This window comes from Myxine glutinosa, chromosome 5 (assembly GCF_964187855.1).
Source record: "Myxine glutinosa chromosome 5, kmMyxGlut1.1, whole genome shotgun sequence".
NCBI classification, from domain to species: Eukaryota; Metazoa; Chordata; class Myxini; order Myxiniformes; family Myxinidae; genus Myxine; species Myxine glutinosa.
The window spans coordinates 145,072,822-145,093,999 of NC_136265.1; the positions used below are offsets into that span (position 1 = coordinate 145,072,822).

The 21,178-nt window shown below is 43.5% G+C and overlaps 1 protein-coding gene across 2 annotated transcripts in view; it reads left to right on the forward strand.

The window, feature by feature from the left end:
- LOC137426967 (DCN1-like protein 3) overlaps window positions 1-11,868 on the forward strand; it is a 51,376-nt gene extending 39,508 nt beyond the window's left edge. For both annotated transcript variants that reach the window (XM_068116038.2, XM_078778819.1), the window contains exons 2-3: window positions 7,954-9,222; window positions 9,357-11,868. In XM_068116038.2, the coding sequence (XP_067972139.2) occupies window positions 8,801-9,222; window positions 9,357-9,867 (933 nt within the window). In that variant the 5' untranslated portion in view covers window positions 7,954-8,800 and the 3' untranslated portion in view covers window positions 9,868-11,868. The remainder of the gene's footprint in view (window positions 1-7,953; window positions 9,223-9,356) is intronic.
- The last annotated feature ends 9,310 nt before the right edge of the window (window positions 11,869-21,178 follow it).

Sequence of the window (21,178 nt, forward strand, 5' to 3'; positions counted from 1 at the left end):
TCTCAAAAAGTTATGGATGGATTTGGACGAAACTTGTTCGACGAATTGTGTGTGTGACGAGGAAGAATCGATTCCATTTTGGTGAAGATCTGCTAGTGGAATTTTCAAAGTGATACTTCGCCATTGAGTGAAATGGCCAACCAGGCGGAGGTGTGTGTGCTTTCTACTGAGTGCCGTTCTAGTTCTTTCTTCTTCAGATAACTTGGCACAGTCTCTCTTGACACTTGTGCGGTTTGTGCCGCTACATTCTACTGGACCAGCACTTTAAAATATGTGGCTGGTCGATCACTTCCAGTCAGCCGTTTTCTCCAGCGGTCAAGGACAAAAGTTTGGACCTCAAGGTCAAATGCCTAAAATTGTCAATATACATCCGATTGCCTTGAATTTTGAACAGGTTTTTCCGATTGGGTCACTGAATTGGTTCACCAAACATCAGAATTTAGCTGTTTTGATATGTCATTCGTTTCCAAGACAACAGTTTCATCCCATTATGATCAAATGGGACGTTTTGTGGTTTTCTTATTGCCATATCCCAAAATAAACCAGGAATCCACACTCACAGGGCCAGAAAGGTTAACCCCGTTATCTTCCAGGAACAGCAGTGAATAATTGCAGTATATTTAAAATTAATTAAAACAAAAGAAACAATAATTTCAGGAAAACGTTTTCGTTATCCTTTCATGTTTCAGTCGATTGTAATGTTTATGCACAAGTGTCAATCTATTTATGCAGCGATTAAACAACGAAAACAAAACAAAAATTGAAGTCACTCATTATTCATTCTTTCTCAGCTCATTCCATTCTACATCTCATTCTTCTTTTCTCTCCAATCTCCCATTTTCTTCTCCTCGTTGACTCTCTTCCCACTCCAATCTTTTTAAAATTGTAAATGTTTCATCTCCCTTTAGTCTGACGCCCCAAATGTATTTAGCCTTACAGCTTCTTCCTCCCTACATTTTCTGTCTCATTCCTGGATAGTTCACCAACCCTCAGATGATCCTCCATCCTTACTCATGATATCTTCTACCCTCAATAACCCTCCCCAAGCCCACCCCTCATCTTTCAGCTTATTATGTTTCTTCCCTCCACCACCCCTCATTGATTCATTCCATTGCTCTTTCATCCCCTATTTTCCTTCCTGTTATTTCAGCCCCTTACTTGTTATGCTTGAGCTTGTGTCCAGATTGTACACCGACCCTGTGTCCTTCACACTCTCTCTCTCTCTCTCTTCCTCTTACTCAGCTCTCAATCTCACGTTGTGCCTTCCACTCTTCTGCTTGCGTTATATCTCGTTAACGAGCCTCAACTTTGTATACAACTAAACTACATGTTGAACTGGCTTCATGGACCGACAACTACAACAATGTAGTCAGGATTCCCAAGGGTCTACAAACCCCCTGTTGAAATACGTTGCTCAAAACTATCCTACCCCACCCCCATCCATCCCCACCCTCCTCCCTAGAGGGTCTGCAGACTGGCTGAAGGTTTAAATGTTCAGTTCAAATCTGGCTGGTTCAAATGTTCATTTAAAATCTGGCTGGTTCAAATGTTCAGTTCAAATCTGGCTGGTTCAAATGTTCATTTAAAATCTGGCTGGTTCAAATGTTCAGTTCAAATCTGGCTGGTTCAAATCTGGCTGGTTCAAATGTTCAGTTCAAATCTGGCTGGTTCAAATGTTCATTTAAAATCTGGCTGGTGCAAATCTGGCTGATTCAAATCTGGCTGGTTCAAATGTTCAGTTCAAATCTGGCTGGTTCAAATGTTCATTTAAAATCTGGCTGGTGCAAATCTGGCTGATTCAAATCTGGCTGGATCAAATGTTCAGTTCAAATCTGGCTGGTTCAAATGTTCACTTCAAATCTGGCTGGTTCAAATGTTCATTTAAAATCTGGCTGGTTCAAATCTGGCTGGTTCAAATGTTCAGTTCAAATCTGGCTGGTTCAAATCTGGCTGGTTCAAATCTGGCTGGTTCAAATGTTCAGTTCAAATCTGGCTGGTTCAAATGTTCAGGTCAAATCTGGCTGGTTCAAATGTTCATTTAAAATCTGGCTGGTTCAAATGTTCAGTTCAAATCTGGCTGGTTCAAATGTTCAGTTCAAATCTGGTTGGTTCAAATCTGGCTGGTTCAAATCTGGCTGGTTCAAATCTGGCTGGTTCAAATCTGGCTGGTTCAAATCTGGCTGGTTCAAATCTGGCTGGTTCAAATCTGGCTGGTTCAAATCTGGCTGGTTCAAATCTGGCTGGTTCAAATGTTCAGTCCAAATCTGTCTGGTTCAAATGTTCAGTTCATAAATACTCTTTAAGGGTTAAAATCTGGCTGGTTCAAATGTTCAGTCCAAATCTGTCTGGTTCAAATGTTCAGTTCATAAATACTCTTTAAGGGTTAAAATCTGGCTGGTTCAAATGTTCAGTCCAAATCTGTCTGGTTCAAATGTTCAGTTCATAAATACTCTTTAAGGGTTAAAATCTGGCTGGTTCAAATGTTCAGTCCAAATCTGTCTGGTTCAAATGTTCAGTTCATAAATACTCTTTAAGGGTTAAAATCTGGCAGGTTCAAATGTTCAGTTCAAATCTGGTTGCTGCAAATCTGGCTTGTTCAAATCTGGCCGGTTCAGATGTTCATTTCAAATCTGGCCGGTTCAGATGTTCATTTCAAATCTGGCTGGTTCAAATCTGGCTGGTTCAGATGTTCATTTCAAATCTGGCCGGTTCAGATGTTCATTTCAAATGTGGCTGGTTCAGATGTTCATTTCAAATCTGGCTGGTTCAAATGTTCAGTTCATAAATAATCTTTATGGGTTAAAATCTGGCTAGTTCAAATGTTCAGTTCAAATATCCTGTTTCAAATCTGGCTGGTTCAAATCTGGCTGATTCAAATCTGGCCGATTCAAATCTGGCTGATTCAAATCTGGCCGGTTCAAATCTGGCCGGTTCAAATCTGGCTGATTCAAATCTGGCCGGTTCAAATCTGGCTGATTCAAATCTGGCTGGTGCAAATCTGGCTGGTTCAAATCTGGCTGGTTCAAATACACAACAACAACAACAACATGCATTTTCAGGCCATTTTCCTTGCAAGAGCGGGGGTTAGCCTTGCGGTCCCCATGACAATCTTCTCCATCTTGCCCTATTTTCTGCATCTCTCCTTGTTAACCCCCTTGCCCGCATTTCTTCTTCCACCATCTTTAGCCAAGTCTTTCTCGGTCTTCCCCATCCTCTACTTCCTTCTACATTCATTTCCATCACTCTTCTCAACCAGTCACTTTCATCCTTCCTCAACACATGACCAAACCATCTCACCCTGTTCCTCTTCACAGCATCAATCACAGGCTCTATTCCCATCATTTTTCGCAATTCATCATTTGTCTTCCTCTCTCTCAACGATACTCCGCACATCCATTGAACCATTCGCATTTCCACCCTTTCCAACCTTCGTTGCTGCTCTACGTTCATTACCCATGTCTCGCTCCCATAAATCATAACACTTCTCACACATGCAGCATACACCTTTCCCTTCAGCTTTAACGACACTCCCCTCATCATCAGCACGCCACTCAATTCCCGAAACTTCTTCCATGCACATCTCACTCGAGCAACCGTTGCCGAGTCTGATCCACCTTCTCCATTCAGCATGTCTCCGAGGTAGCAAAATGTTTTCACACCTTCCAGCTTCACGCCGTCTCCAAGATCCAACTCAACATTTCCTCCATCTGCAGCTCCCTCTGTGCACACCTTACATTTGAATGTAGCTGCCACACTGGTTAATGACCCTCTCAGACCACTACATTTTTGATGAACCCACTCAGCGCACATTGTACATTGAATGGAGTTCACTCCGACACCCTTCCTGCACACAGCACAGGGCCACTTCCCAGTTCTTTCCACCTCACCACATGCTTTACCACTTGCCATCACCTTCCTCTTTCCGATATTCACCTTCAGACCTTTTGTCTCCATACATTCCTTCCACTTGTTCATCTTTTCCTTCAGTCCATCCATACTTTCCGCAATCAACACCAGATCATCTGCGTACAACAACTCCCACGGTAAACCATCCTTTACGTTCTGAGCCAGCACCTCCATCACAGCTACAAATAGTAGTGGACTTAGTACCGACCCCTGATGCATTCCCACCTTCACCTCAAACTCACCACTGTTCCCGTCCTTCATCCTTACAGCTGTGCGCGCTCTTTTGTACATTGCCATCACTACTCTGATCAACCATTCCTCCACTCCTAACTTCCTCATTGCCCATGTCAATACTTTGCGTGGAACCCTATCGAATGCTTTCTCCAGATCAACAAACCCAAGAAACAACTTCTTCCTCTTCTCCATGTACTTCTCCTGCAACTGCCTCACAATAAAAAGCGCGTCTGTCGTTCCTCTTCCTGGCATAAATCCAAACTGCATTTCGTCGATCTTCACCTACTTCCTTATCCTCCTCTCCAACACCCTTTCCAATACCTTCATTCCATGCTCCAATACCTTTATCGCTCGGTACGAGCCACACTCCAGAGGGTCACCTTTCCCCTTGTATAGAGGGACGAGGGTACTCAGTTCCCAACCACTGGAATGCGGCTTTCTTTCACCGCCAGATTACAAATCTCTGTCATTCTCTTCACACCCCAATTTCCCGCTGCCTTCAACATATCTCCCACAACTCCCGTCGGCCCTCCCGCTTTTCTACTCTTCATTGCTTTTATCGCTTCCTCAACTTCCTTCTCAGTTATCTTCTCTGCCGGTCCTAAAACTGGGTTACTTTCTATGTTGCCATCCAATTCATTCTCTGTATTCAACAGCATTTCCATATATCTTTTCCCTCTTCCTTTCATTCCATCTGGGTCCACAACGATTTGTCCCACTTCATCCTTCAAGCAACTCACCCCCATCACATCACACCTCTCTTTCGCTATCTGCTTTGCAATCCTGAATACTGCTCTCTGACCCTCTTCCGAATCCAAGCGTTCTCCGAACATTTTCCTACATGCCTCCTGCGCCTTTGCTACCTCTTTCTTTGCAGCCTTCTTGGCTGACTTATAACTTTCATGCTCTGCTGTTTCTGCTCCCGTACCCTTCGCCTTCTGCCACTCCTTGAACTTCTTCCTCTTTTCGTCAATCCTCTTTCCAACCTCATCATCCCACCACCATGTTTCCCAGTGCCTCGGTGGTCCTTTTGTCCATCCACATACCTCACCAACGGCTCCCAACAGACTAGCTTTCATTGACATCCAACCACTTTCAAGCTCCACCACATCATCCTCTACCCTACTCAGCCTCTCTTTTAATGCCTCCCTTACTGTCACCTCTTTCAACCTCCACACCTTCATTCTCGGTTGGTACTTCACCCGCCGAGCTCTCCTCGCACCTTTCACCCTCATATCGCAGACAACCAAGTGGTGCTGTGAAACAGCCTCCTCCCCCGGGATCACCTTTGTGTCCCGGAGGTGCCCCCTATCTCGCCTACGCACCATCAGGTAGTCAACGGTTGTCGTCGACCCACATGACGTGTATGTAACAAGCTTATTATCCTCTTTCTTTATCTTATTATCCAACAAGTTCAAATGTTCATTTCAAATCTGGCTGATTCAAATCTGGCTGGTTCAAATGTTCATTTCAAATCTGGCTGGTTCAGATGTTTATTTCAAATCTGGCTGCTTCAGATGTTCATTTCAAATCTGGCCGGTTCAGATGTTTATTTCAAATCTGGCTGCTTCAGATGTTCATTTCAAATCTGGCTGGTTCAAATCTGGCTGGTTCAAATGTCCAGTTCAAATCTGGCTGGTTCAAATCTGGCTGGTTCAAATGTCCAGTTCAAATCTGGCTGGTTCAAATCTGGCTGGTTCAAATGTCCAGTTCAAATCTGGCTGGTTCAAATGTTCATTTCAAATCTGGCTGGTTCAAATGTCCAGTTCAAATCTGGCTGGTTCAAATGTTCATTTAAAATCTGGCTGGTTCAAATGTCCAGTTCAAATCTGGCTGGTTCAAATGTTCATTTCAAATCTGGCTGGTTCAAATCTAGCCGGTTCAAATCTGGCTGGTTCAAATCTGGCTGGTTCAAATCTGGCTGGTTCAAATGTTCATTTCAAATCTGGCTGGTTCAAATCTGGCTGGTTCAAATGTCCAGGTCAAATCTGGCTGGTTCAAATGTTCATTTCAAATCTGGCTGGTTCAGATGTTCATTTCAAATCTGGCTGGTTCAGATGTTCATTTCAAATCTGGCTGGTTCAAATCTTCAGTTCATAAATAATCTTTATGGGTTAAAATCTGGCTGGTTCTAAATCTTCAGTTCATAAATAATCTTTATGGGTTAAAATCTGGCTGGTTCAGATGTTCATTTCAAATCTGGCTGGTTCAAATCTTCAGTTCATAAATAATCTTTATGGGTTAAAATCTGGCTGGTTCAAATGTTCAGTTCAAATATGGCTGTTTCAAATCTGGCTGGTTCAAATCTGGCTGGTTCAAATCTGGCCGGTTCAAATCTGGCCGGTTCAAATCTGGCCGATTCAAATCTGGCTGGTTCAAATGTCCAGTTCAAATCTGGCTGGTTCAAATCTGGCTGGTTCAAATGTCCAGTTCAAATCTGGCTGGTTCAAATGTTCATTTCAAATCTGGCTGGTTCAAATGTCCAGTTCAAATCTGGCTGGTTCAAATGTTCATTTAAAATCTGGCTGGTTCAAATGTCCAGTTCAAATCTGGCTGGTTCAAATGTTCATTTCAAATCTGGCTGGTTCAAATCTAGCCGGTTCAAATCTGGCTGGTTCAAATCTGGCTGGTTCAAATCTGGCTGGTTCAAATGTTCATTTCAAATCTGGCTGGTTCAAATCTGGCTGGTTCAAATGTCCAGGTCAAATCTGGCTGGTTCAAATGTTCATTTCAAATCTGGCTGGTTCAGATGTTCATTTCAAATCTGGCTGGTTCAGATGTTCATTTCAAATCTGGCTGGTTCAAATCTTCAGTTCATAAATAATCTTTATGGGTTAAAATCTGGCTGGTTCTAAATCTTCAGTTCATAAATAATCTTTATGGGTTAAAATCTGGCTGGTTCAAATCTTCAGTTCATAAATAATCTTTATGGGTTAAAATCTGGCTGGTTCAAATGTTCAGTTCAAATATGGCTGTTTCAAATCTGGCTGGTTCAAATCTGGCTGGTTCAAATCTGGCCGGTTCAAATCTGGCCGGTTCAAATCTGGCCGATTCAAATCTGGCCGGTTCAAATCTGGCCGGTTCAAATCTGGCCGGTTCAAATCTGGCCGAGTCAAATCTGGCTGGTTCAAATCTGGTTGGTTCAAATCTGGCTGTTTCAAATCTGGCCGATTCAAATCTGGCCGGTTCAAATCTGGCCGGTTCAAATCTGGCTGGTTCAAATCTGGCTGGTTCAAATCTGGCTGGTTCAAATCTGGCTGGTTCAAATCTGGCTGGTTCAAATCTGGCTGGTTCAAATCTGGCTGGTTCAAATGTTCATTTCAAAACTGGCTGGTTCACATCTTCAATTCATAAATACTCTTTATGGGTTAAAATCTGGCTGGAGGTAATAATTATTAATGATTTGGACTCTAAGCTTTTGAAATCAAGCCGGTCTCAGGAGAATCCCTGTGTCGCTATCAGATAGTCGATTCCCAAAAAACCCCAGCTGTCTCACTGGTGGCGTTCAAGTAAGAGGTAACCAACCACCTGCGGCGGCTCAACTCCTCTACATGCAATGTTAATTCAGAGTTTGCGGTCAACTCATAAATCCCTGTGAGCAACTCGGGAGTGGACACTAAAAACCTGCTGAAGCAACACCGGCCACATTGAATTGATTGTTATATAATTTTTAAACCACTGTGCAAGTCGTTGAGGGATATTTGTCACTTATTTTGCTTTTGTGTACATTATGTCAATATAGAAGACATTGAAGAAGACTTTTTGTATTGTGATCAGGTATTTTTTTTCTTTTCTTCTTGTTTTGTTTTGCAGCAAGACCATATAAGGCCTACCTTGGCCTCAGGGGGATGGCACGATGAATGAGAACGAGATGCCTTTTGCTTGGCCGAAGAAAGCCCGTGTAAAAAGAAACTTCCGACTCGAGCATTCACACCTCATTTCAGGAGGTGCACTCAACACGGAAGGTGCACGACATCGCCAAACAGCTACCGCTCCTACCGGAAGCACTAACAACTACCGGAAGCCAAGCCTGCACCAAAGGTCGGCACATTGAATTAACCGCACAAGGATTTGTTGGCAATCTCAGCGTCTGACAAGTCGAGGTTGAGAAGCCGTCAGGCTTGAAGAAACATGATTAACAATAATTGCACCTTCCTCTACCAGCAGAAAGAAGAACCATTCTGAACTTTGATTGAGTTATCTGGGCTTGTGGTCACGGCATTGGGATTTTCCAGCCTGCTTCGGTCGTTATGTGGTCGTACTGCGCTTGCGCAACTGTGGCCTTGTCTCTGAATACGTTGTGAGCAGGTTTCCTGCCAGCCAGTTGCACAGGGACGCTGTTGAGCACTTTGTAGAGCACTTCCGTGAAGGAGTCGCTCGACGATTTTGATAGTACAGTGAAGCTATAGTACAGACGCCAGTTAACCGACTGAAAACCATTCTTGAACTCGAGATGTGTTGGATTGTTTCATGCATGGAATACGGTAAGTGACTGACTGGGCTTGGTTTTTGCTCGGCCGAAAGCTTGAAAAGTGCGAATTTTGCCTCGACAGACAGTGCTACAGTGCCTTGAACCATACTTTTCACAATCTGTCTAACATTGACCAAGGATAATGTGAAGGAACAGGCAAAAGAACCTTTCGCCTATGGAAGAATCAGAATGGGGCAATGTGTGACTAGTTGCCGTGGTGATTCCTCATTTGTTCGGCGGCCTGGTAAGAGGCCTAAGGTGGCCCGTGAAGCAAAGTGCAATGGTGAGGTGTCGGTGAGTTCCAATGGTCCCAAGCGCGGCTTGGACTCGGGAAGGCCACATGGACCAAAGAGACACTCGAGCTGTTTGGGTGAGATGGTTGGGGGTGTCGGGGGACGGTGCGTCGGTGTTGGCTGTCCTTTGGGAGAAGCTGACGCTGAAGATAGCCGTCTTGAACAACTATTTCAGCGCTACCGTGATGAACAGCAAGACGTCATACTTTCAGATGGGGTCGAGCGGCTTTGCGCTGATCTGGGCCTACATCCTGCTGACTTCCTGGTGCTTGCTTTTGCCTGGAAGTGCAATGCTGCTACCATGTGTTGCTTCACCAGGTATAGTGGAGTCTCCCATTTTGCCACATTAGATGCAATGCTTTTATTTGTTTACAATACATTTATTAGCTTAAAACACACTTGAATAACTTATTTGGGTCACTCTTTACTCAATCCTTTCTCATCCTTTCTAGATGCGAGTTTTTTCAAGGGTGTCGAGATCTCAGAGCGGACAGCATCAAATCTCTGCGTGCAAAGCTCCCCGCGGTCCACGGAGAGCTTCGAGATGACGCAGCCTTCCGTGACCTATACTGCTTTGCTTTTCAATTTGCTTTGGAAGCTAACGAAGGACAACGTGCTCTACCCAGGGCCACGGCCGCTGCCATGTGGCGACTGGTTTTTGTCCCACATCCGCCCGCTTTGCTGCCACGATGGCTTCTCTTCCTGGATGAAAACCCAGAGGGTGTGCGTGGTGTCTCGCGTGACACCTGGCAAATGTTCTTGAACTTCGCGCAGGCCGTAGAGCCTGACATGAGCGGATACAGTGAAGACGAAGCATGGCCTAGCCTTTTCGACGCATTTGCGGAGTGGCAGTTTGGGAAGCAAAGACCGGAAGTTCCTGGTGTTGCAGGAAGGAAGGAGAATGAGTTCCTGTCGACAGGGGTTTTGACCTGCAGCCGAAACGACGATCAGGCTATCATTTAGCAATGCACAAAGACAGTGCAGAGAACCACGGAAGGGATCTTAAATGGAATTAGTGTTCATTATGACAGCGAGAACCTTTCCTGAAGCAGATGCACCTTCTTGATGAAGAAAATGGGCCAAAGAAAGCACCAGGGTATGAATGGTTGCCTATAAAGAGGACACTGATGAGATTGTAACGACATGATGATGAATGTATGGGTTTGCACTGCAGATATTTGCACCGTTTGTCAACCGAGTGTTTAGGAAAGCATTTTGTACCTTTCTTTGTCTCGCACTTATCCTTGAATCGATGACTCAAACGACCTTGTCCCACCAGTTGCATCGTCTGAGTGTTTCTGCTTTTTTTGTTTGGCATTGTCTTTGAGAGTCATATCTCACTGTTCCAACAAACCTTCCATGCTGGCTGCTTCCCGATGGGAATGTCAACGCGATTAAACTTGAGCAATATTTCACAGGTCGTAGCCTACGTGTTGCCCGTTGCTGGCAGGTACTCCTCGGTTTGCCGGAAAGAAACTTCCGGCCACGACCAGAAAGCATGCAGGATCCGTAATTTGATTTTTTCTTTTCCGATTCATTTTCCCTCAAGAGCCGGAAGTTATTCGCACCCGGCATCACGACGGGGCTTTCCATGAGCGGAGAACCCCCTTGTCCCCTAGAAGACGCTAGTTGAAGCATCCGTCACTGGAATTGCAGCAAATTCTATGTGGAGCTATAAACGCCGCAGTGCTATGGCTCGGGAATTAAAAGGATCGAAGGCTGCCTGGATGGAGCATGCGATTTGGCACTAGGCCCAACATTATCCTGCCTATTCCTTTGATGGGGTTTTCAGGGTAAGGGTTTACTTCTGCAGCTGCCAAAAGGCCATTAATGCTGCGTTTTATACTTGGACGGAGACGCCGAGCACGGATGACTATATATACGGAGATCCCAAGTAGTGCGTGTGTTGTATTTCGATATTGAAAAGCCTGGGCCTAAGTTGCTGTTGTACATGGCTTTCGGTTTTGCCAATTGTCTCGAGTCCAAGCAACTATCATGGTTTCTGGTCGACTTGATCATGCAGCTCCATGTAAAATCGGAGTCGAAGTTGCTGCGACTAGAGAGAAACCTATTTCTTTTTGTTGCAAACTCCATCATTGTTTTCCCGTTTATCTTGGGAAGGAAAGAAATTGCACGATCTATTTGCCTTCTGTTCTTGTATCCATGCGATGTCCGTCATGCTGCGCCTCACCTGATGAGAATCAATCCAGGGTTTCTCTCCTCATCAGGGTTTTGACTGTCCAGGAGAGTGAAGGTCGTGGAAGCTTTTGGCCACCCCATGTTTGACATTTTGCTAAGCTAATTATATTGAGAGGGGTAAGAGGCTAATGTAATAAAGTACAAATTATATTAGCATAATTTGTATAAAAATGGGGATATCGAAATTAAAATTTGTTCGGGGTGGCAGGGAGGATGCACAAATTTTACGCACTCAGTTTATATTAAATTTTGACTGGACTGTACGTAATATGTAGAAGACGGTCTCGAATTCAATTATTTAAAGGTGGATTAAATTTTTGACCAAGCCCTATTTAATTTTACACTTGTTCCATTCGATGGCAATCTACATAATATGTACAGTGCGAACCTCCCTCACCTTGAGTTTATAGAATGATCTCATATTCTTAAATTGAATATGTCTTGAATAAATTTTACAAGTCAGCTTGTGGGTTTGGATGGTGTTGCACTTTTTATTTATTGGAATCAAGGTCACGCCGAGGTTTAGTTGTGCGATTAAAGTGATCTCTCGAACCTTCTTCCGCATTCCAGCTCTTGTCGCTGCCATTCCGAGTGCCATTGCCCCACCCGATCTATAACCACTTGTTGATTGATGTAAGCCATGGACGCTACGTGCATGGCTCGGGCACACCTGTACCACCTGTGCTTCAATACTACACAGGCAAACGCATGTTTCTGTCAGACATGTTGGTCTGACTTGATTTGACAATAAATATTTACATACCACTTGTTGTCATCCCACACGTGACTTACGAATAGTCGGCCTATTATAGAATGTATCAACCGAGTGTTTAGGAAAGCATTTGGTAACCTTTGTTTGTCTCGCGCTAATCCAGCACTTCAATTGATGACGCGCAAGACCATGTTCCACTCGTCGTGACGATACTGTAACTTCGACACAAACAATTCATACATACATACAATATACATACATAAATACATGCGTGCATACATATAATTTCCTTGTGGTGTGGGACGATATATATATATACAGTATATATAAGCTCGTTATTGGCTATTCGTGACTCTCCCGGTGTTAACTGAGAGCAGTCATACGACAGTATGTATGTATGTATGTATGTATGTATGTATGTATGTATGTATGTATGTATGTATGTATGTAATTTTAAAGCAAAAACTATAGCACGTAGGTGGAATTCGTTTCGAAAGCCATTAACTAGACATATTGGCTGATGTATATTCCAAGTTTCAGCTAGTTTCAATGTATAGCCCTTGAGATATGAGCGCCAACACATTTTGGGTGGACGGACAGATGGACGGATGGACACACGGACGGACAGACACCAACGTGAATTTGAGGGTTTTCGTAATAAAAGTCAAGAATGGAGAAACAGGCGTTGCTGAAATTTGGAACATATTACCTCAACGTACAAAGCATTTACTTCTGAAATTTGCAGCTGATTTCGTCCAGTACAAGCGGAGAAACGAATTTTCAGTCGCCATGTTAAAGCTGCATACAGAGAAACGATCGTGTAGCGATCAGGGGTGGGTTTCGGACAAAGAGGTAGCGATCAGGGGTGGGTTTCGGACAAAGAGGTAGCGATCAGGGGTGGGTTTCGGACAAAGAGGTAGCGATCAGGGGTGGGTTTCGGACAAAGAGGTAGCGATCAGGGGTGGGTTTCGGACAAAGAGGTAGCGATCAGGGGTGGGTTTCGGACAAAGAGGTAGCGATCAGGTGTGGGTTTCGGACAAAGACGTGACTGTGGGCAGCACTTTTGAAGAATTGGAGGGATATGCACGAGACAAAAACCGTAGTCGGTTCCACAGACGATAGAAAAGAGGAATGAAATAATGTTGTTGAGTGATCTGCTTGGAATTGGGGGACGGTAGCCAGGCGTGGGTTTATGGAAGACATTTTGGAGAGGACGTGGAGGGACGTGAGGGTGGGAGTGACGAGATAGCTTGAGGAGGAGGGTGTGGGGGGGGGGGGGTGGGGACTGGGCTCGAGAGGGTAGTAGGAATGAAGCCAGAAGTGAGTACGGTCCAGAAAATTGAGAGTCCATCAACCTACCTGCAATGGGCAAGATGCAAACTTGAGGACTCGGCCTCTTGCCTGGAGATGCTTCAGCGCTCACAAATACGAAAGCACCTTGCATATCGAGCCACAATAAGCAACGTTGGGCAACATTTCCTGCTCGGTCGGTACAGGTCGGTAATTAGTAGGACCTTCTTTTGACTGGTTCTTGGAGGTTCTCAGTCTTATATGGGTGCTTACTTTAACAATAATCTGGGGTTCGAACCCCTGTTGGTCTGTCAAATAAGACCAGCTAGGTTTACTCAGCCTGTCAACATTCAACCTTCTCAACATCTAAGCTTCTCAAGGTCCAAACGTCTCAACATCCAAGATTCTCAACATCTAAGCCTCTCAACATCAGCTTATCAACATCTAAGCCTCTCAACATTCAACCTTCTCAACATCTAAGCCTCTCAACATCTAAGCTTCTCAAGGTCCAAACGTCTCAACATCCAAGATTCTCAGCGTCTAAGCTTCTTAACGTCCAAGCCTCTCAACGTCTAAGCTTCTCAAGGTCTAAGCCTCTCGACGTCTCATCTTCTCAATGGCTAAGCCTCTCAACGTCTAAGCCTCTCAAAATCCAAGCTTCTCAAGGTCTAAGCCTCTCAACGTCTAAGCCTCACAACATCTAAGCTTCTCAAGGTCCAAACGTCTCAACATCCAAGATTCTCAGCGTCTAAGCTTCTTAACGTCCAAGCCTCTCAAGGTCTAAGCCTCTCAACGTCTCATCTTTTCAATGGCTAAGCCTCTCAACTTCTAAGCCTCTCAAAATCCAAGCTTCTCAAGGTCTAAGCCTCTCAACGTCTAAGCCTCACAACATCTAAGCTTCTCAAGGTCCAAGCTTCTCAACGTCTAAGCCTCACAACATCTAAGCTTCTCAAGGTCCAAGCTTCTCAAGGTCTAAGCCTCTCACCATCTAAGCTTCTCAAGGTCCAAGCCTCTCAACGTCTAAGCTTCTCAAGGTCTAAGCCTCTCAACGTCTAATCTTCTCAATGGCTAAGCCTCTCAATGTCTAAGCTTCTCAAGGTCCAAGCGTCTCAACGTGTCCAAGCCTTTCAACATCTGAGCCTTTCAATATCTAAGCTTCTCAACGTCTAAGCCTCTCAACGCCCGAGCCTTTCAACGTCTAAGCCTACTTTGCGCACACAGATAAACCTTCATTTGGAGTATAGTTGTCTTGTGCACATCTCAAGCCATCTAACGAAGAAAGAACAAAGAAAGAAGAAAAAGGGAGGTAGTAATCATTCAAATTATTACCTCCGCCACCGAAGGTGGATGGAGGTTATGTTTTCACCCCTGTCTGTCTGTTTGTCCGTTTGTCTGTCTGTGAGCAAGATATCTCAAAAGGTTGTGGACGGATTCGGACGCAATTAGGCAGAGCGGTAACGTATGTGAGAAGGACGAAATGATTAGATTTTGGTGAATATTCGGATCCGGTTACTATAATTTTAAAAGTGATTCTTCACCATTGGGAGATAGGGCCAAAAACGATACATAGCAGGATATCTAAAAAAATTGTGGACGGATTTGGACGAAACTTGGTGGACAGGTTGGGTGTCTGACAAGGATAATTCGATTCGACTTTGGTGAAGATCTGAATATGGATTCGGATCTGAGAATTATTTAATTTTTTAAGTGATTCTTCACAATTCTGAGATAGGGCCAAAAACGATACATAGCAGGATATCTCAAAAAGTTGTGGATGAATTTGGACGAAACTTGTTGGACAGTTTGTGTGTGTGACGAGGAAAAATCGATTAAATTTTGGTAAAGATCTGGAACCGGATCCAGCTAATAGAATTTTTTAAATCATTCTTCAGTAATGAGTCATATGGCCAACCAGGTGGAGGTTTGCGCTCCACTGAGTGCCGTTCTAGCTGCCACTGTATTATACAAGGAACTGTGTGTGATGCAGGAGGAGGCCATACGGACCATCATGCCTGCGCTATATCAACATTACCTGAATCCAATTTGGCAATACCAGTTTGTCCATAGTGGGTGGTGAATTCGGATTCAGGAGGAGAACCTCCTGAACAGGAGGCACAGGCCTTTTTTTTCTTTTTTTTGTATACTGAATCGAGGCTCGTGAAAGAGCTAACATTTATTTCACAAACAAATCAACCAGACAAACAAAACATACAAAAAGAGGGAGCGGAAGACAAGATGGGGAGAGGAGGGAAAGCACCAAACACAACACCTGAGAGCAGGGAGAAGCGCGGGAGGGAGAGGGCCTGGGGGTAGGAGGCGTGGGAAGGGGGGGGGGGGGGAGAGGTATAAAACACAAGGAGACCAAGGACTTCCAGGACAGAAGTTGGTATTTCAAAAAAGTGTAGGATTGGGGTGAAATTAGCGGGGGTAGAAAAGATCAAGGTTTTGGATGGGGGAAGATAAGAGATGGTGGTGAACAGCTGTTTTAAAGACCTGGAGGGTGGAGTGGGATTGAAGAGAGTGAGGGAGTTGTTCCAGAGGCGGGAGACAAGAGGTTGAAGGAGTGAAGGTGAGCAGAAAGTCTGGATTTTGGCAGTTTAACCATAAGAGGGTTGCAGGCAGATCTTGTGCGACCTGTAGGAATATTTTGGGGACAGAGCCCAGAGAGAGCTGGGGGGGGGGGGGGGGGGCAAGGCCAGAGAGAAGTCGGTAGAAGACGGAAAGACTACCAACCTGCCTGCGGTGAGTGAGTGAGAGGCCCTTGGAGTTAGCTTCATCGTGGGAGATTCCAATGATTCTGAACGCTTTGGTTTCAACAGCGTGAAGAGGAGCTAGGTGTGAGGCAGGAGCACCAGCCCAGAGGGGAGAGCAGTATTCCATTGAGCTGCGGATGAAAGCATTGCATGTGGTGAGGAGCTCAGGTGTTCAGATGTTCATTTCAAATGTGGCTGGGTCAGATGTTCATTTCAAATCTGGCTGGTTCAGATGTTCATTTCAAATCTGGCTGGTTCAGATGTTCATTTCAAATCTGGCGGGTTCAGATGTTCATTTCAAATCTGGCTGGTTCAAATCTGGCTTGTTCAAATCTGGCTGGTTCAAATGTCCAGTTCAAATCTGGCTGGTTCAAATCTGGCTGGTTCAAATGTCCAGTTCAAATCTGGCTGGTTCAAATCTGGCTGGTTCAAATGTCCAGTTCAAATCTGGCTGGTTCAAATGTTCAGTTCAAATCTGGCTGGTTCAAATCTGGCTGGTTCAAATCTGGCTGGTTCAAATGTCCAGTTCAAATCTGGCTGGTTCAGATGTTCATTTCAAATCTGGCTGGTTCAGATGTTCATTTCAAATCTGGCGGGTTCAGATGTTCATTTCAAATCTGGCCGGTTCAGATTTTCATTTCAAATCTGGCTGGTTCAGATGTTCATTTCAAATCTGGCTGGTTCAAATCTGGCTGGTTCAAATCTGGCTGGTTCAAATGTCCAGTTCAAATCTGGCTGGTTCAGATGTTCATTTCAAATCTGGCTGGTTCAAATGTCCAGTTCAAATCTGGCTGGTTCAGATGTTCATTTCAAATCTGGCTGGTTCAAATGTCCAGTTCAAATCTGGCTGGTTCAGATGTTCATTTCAAATCTGGCTGGTTCAGATGTTCATTTCAAATCTGGCGGGTTCAGATGTTCATTTCAAATCTGGCGGGTTCAGATGTTCATTTCAAATCTGGCTGGTTCAGATGTTCATTTCAAATCGGGCTGGTTCAAATGTCCAGTTCAAATCTGGCTGGTTCAAATGTTCATTTCAAATCGGGCTGGTTCAAATGTCCAGTTCAAATCTGGCTGGTTCAAATGTTCATTTCAAATCGGGCTGGTTCAGATGTTCATTTCAAATCGGGCTGGTTCAGATGTTCATTTCAAATCGGGCTGGTTCAGATGTTCATTTCAAATCGGGCTGGTTCAGATGTTCATTTCAAATCGGGCTGGTTCAGATGTTCATTTCAAATCTGGCTGGTTCAGATGTTCATTTCAAATCGGGCTGGTTCAGATGTTCATTTCAAATCTGGCTGGTTCAGATGTTCATTTCAAATCTGGCGGGTTCAGATGTTCATTTCAAATCTGGCTGGTTCAGATGTTCATTTCAAATCTGGCGGGTTCAGATGTTCATTTCAAATCTGGCTGGTTCAGATGTTCATTTCAAATCTGGCTGGTTCAGATGTTCATTTCAAATCTGGCTGGTTCAGATGTTCATTTCAAATCTGGCGGGTTCAAATGTCCAGTTCAAATCTGGCTGGATCAGATGTTCATTTCAAATCGGGCTGGTTCAGATGTTCATTTCAAATCTGGCTGGTTCAAATGTCCAGTTCAAATCTGGCTGGTTCAGATGTTCATTTCAAATCTGGCTGGTTCAGATGTTCATTTCAAATCGGGCTGGTTCAGATGTTCATTTCAAATCTGGCTGGTTCAGATGTTCATTTCAAATCTGGCTGGTTCAGATGTTCATTTCAAATCTGGCGGGTTCAGATGTTCATTTCAAATCTGGCTGGTTCAGATGTTCATTTCAAATCTGGCGGGTTCAGATGTTCATTTCAAATCTGGCTGGTTCAGATGTTCATTTCAAATCTGGCTGGTTCAAATGTTCATTTCAAATCTGGCTGGTTCAGATGTTCATTTCAAATCTGGCTGGTTCAGATGTGCATTTCAAATCTGGCTGGTTCAGATGTTCATTTCAAATCTGGCTGGTTCAAATGTCCAGTTCAAATCTGGCGGGTTCAGATGTTCATTTCAAATCTGGCTGGTTCAAATGTCCAGTTCAAATCTGGCTGGTTCAGATGTTCATTTCAAATCTGGCGGGTTCAGATGTTCATTTCAAATCTGGCTGGTTCAGATGTTCATTTCAAATCTGGCGGGTTCAGATGTTCATTTCAAATCTGGCTGGTTCAAATGTCCAGTTCAAATCTGGCTGGTTCAGATGTTCATTTCAAATCTGGCTGGTTCAAATGTCCAGTTCAAATCTGGCTGGTTCAGATGTTCATTTCAAATCTGGCGGGTTCAGATGTTCATTTCAAATCTGGCTGGTTCAAATGTCCAGTTCAAATCTGGCTGGTTCAGATGTTCATTTCAAATCTGGCTGGTTCAGATGTTCATTTCAAATCTGGCGGGTTCAGATGTTCATTTCAAATCTGGCGGGTTCAGATGTTCATTTCAAATCTGGCTGGTTCAGATGTTCATTTCAAATCTGGCTGGTTCAAATGTCCAGTTCAAATCTGGCTGGTTCAAATGTTCATTTCAAATCGGGCTGGTTCAGATGTTCATTTCAAATCGGGCTGGTTCAGATGTTCATTTCAAATCGGGCTGGTTCAGATGTTCATTTCAAATCGGGCTGGTTCAGATGTTCATTTCAAATCTGGCGGGTTCAGATGTTCATTTCAAATCTGGCTGGTTCAGATGTTCATTTCAAATCTGGCGGGTTCAAATGTTCAGTTCAAATCTGGTTGGTTCAAATGTTCATTTCAAATCTGGCGGGTTCAAATGTTCATTTCAAATCTGGCTGGTTCAAATGTCCAGTTCAAATCTGGCTGGTTCAGATTTTCATTTCAAATCTGGCTGGTTCAGATGTTCATTTCAAATCTGGCTGGTTCAAATGTTCATTTCAAATCTGGCTGGTTCAAATGTTCATTTCAAATCTGGCTGGTTCAGATGTTCATTTCAAATCTGGCTGGTTCAAATGTCCAGTTCAAATCTGGCTGGTTCAGATGTTCATTTCAAATCGGGCTGGTTCAGATGTTCATTTCAAATCGGGCTGGTTCAAATGTTCATTTCAAATCTGGCTGGTTCAAATGTCCAGTTCAAATCTGGCTGGTTCAGATGTTCATTTCAAATCGGGCTGGTTCAGATGTTCATTTCAAATCTGGCTGGTTCAAATGTTCATTTCAAATCTGGCTGGTTCAGATGTTCATTTCAAATCTGGCTGGTTCAGATGTTCATTTCAAATCTGGCTGGTTCAGATGTTCATTTCAAATCTGGCGGGTTCAAATGTTCATTTCAAATCTGGCTGGTTCAGATGTTCATTTCAAATCTGGCTGGTTCAGATGTTCATTTCAAATCTGGCTGGTTCAGATGTTCATTTCAAATCTGGCTGGTTCAGATGTTCATTTCAAATCTGGTTGGTTCAGATGTTCATTTCAAATCTGGCTGGTTCAGATGTTCATTTCAAATCTGGTTGGTTCAAATGTTCATTTCAAATCTGGCTGGTTCAAATGTTCATTTCAAATCTGGTTGGTTCAAATGTTCATTTCAAATCTGGCTGGTTCAAATGTTCATTTCAAATCTGGCTGGTTCAGATGTTCATTTCAAATCTGGCGGGTTCAAATGTTCAGTTCAAATCTGGTTGGTTCAAATGTTCATTTCAAATCTGGCTGGTTCAGATGTTCATTTCAAATCTGGCTGGTTCAAATGTTCATTTCAAATCTGGCTGGTTCAGATGTTCATTTCAAATCTGGCGGGTTCAGATGTTCATTTCAAATCTGGCTGGTTCAGATGTTCATTTCATATCTGGCTGGTTCAGATGTTCATTTCATATCTGGCTGGTTCAGATGTTCATTTCAAATCTGGCGGGTTCAGATGTTCATTTCAAATCTGGCTGGTTCAGATGTTCATTTCAAATCTGGTTGGTTCAGATGTTCATTTCAAATCTGGCTGGTTCAGATGTTCATTTCATATCTGGCTGGTTCAGATGTTCATTTCATATCTGGCTGGTTCAGATGTTCATTTCAAATCTGGCGGGTTCAAATGTTCATTTCAAATCTGGCTGGTTCAGATGTTCATTTCAAATCTGGTTGGTTCAGATGTTCATTTCAAATCTGGCTGGTTCAGATGTTCATTTCAAATCTGGTTGGTTCAAATGTTCATTTCAAATCTGGCTGGTTCAAATGTTCATTTCAAATCTGGTTGGTTCAAATGTTCATTTCAAATCTGGCTGGTTCAAATGTTCATTTCAAATCTGGCTGGTTCAGATGTTCATTTCAAATCTGGCGGGTTCAAATGTTCAGTTCAAATCTGGTTGGTTCAAATGTTCATTTCAAATCTGGCTGGTTCAGATGTTCATTTCAAATCTGGCTGGTTCAGATGTTCATTTCAAATCTGGTTGGTTCAGATGTTCATTTCAAATCTGGCTGGTTCAAATGTTCATTTCAAATCTGGCTGGTTCAGATGTTCATTTCATATCTGGCTGGTTCAGATGTTCATTTCAAATCTGGTTGGTTCAGATGTTCATTTCAAATCTGGCTGGTTCAGATGTTCATTTCAAATCTGGCGGGTTCAGATGTTCATTTCAAATCTGGCTGGTTCAGATGTTCATTTCATATCTGGCTGGTTCAAATGTTCATTTCAAATCTGGCTGGTTCAGATGTTCATTTCAAATCTGGTTGGTTCAGATGTTCATTTCAAATCTGGCTGGTTCAAATGTTCATTTCAAATCTGGCTGGTTCAGATGTTCATTTCATATCTGGCTGGTTCAGATGTTCATTTCATATCTGGCTGGTTCAGATGTTCATTTCAAATCTGGTTGGTTCAGATGTTCATTTCAAATCTGGCTGGTTCAAATGTTCATTTCAAATCTGGCGGGTTCAGATGTTCATTTCATATCTGGCTGGTTCAAATGTTCATTTCATATCTGGCTGGTTCAAATGTTCATTTCAAATCTGGCTGGTTCAGATGTTCATTTCAAATCTGGCTGGTTCAGATGTTCATTTCAAATCTGGCTGGTTCAAATGTTCATTTCAAATCTGGCTGGTTCAGATGTTCATTTCAAGTCTGGCTGGTTCAGATGTTCATTTCAAATCTGGCTGGTTCAAATGTTCATTTCAAATCTGGCCGGTTCAGATGTGCATTTCAAATCTGGCCGGTTCAGATGTGCATTTCAAATCTGGCTGGTTCAGATGTGCATTTCAAATCTGGCTGGTTCAGATGTTCATTTCAAATCTGGCTGGTTCAAATGTGCATTTCAAATCTGGCTGGTTCAAATGTGCATTTCAAATCTGGCGGGTTCAGATGTTCATTTCAAATCTGGCTGGTTCAAATGTGCATTTCA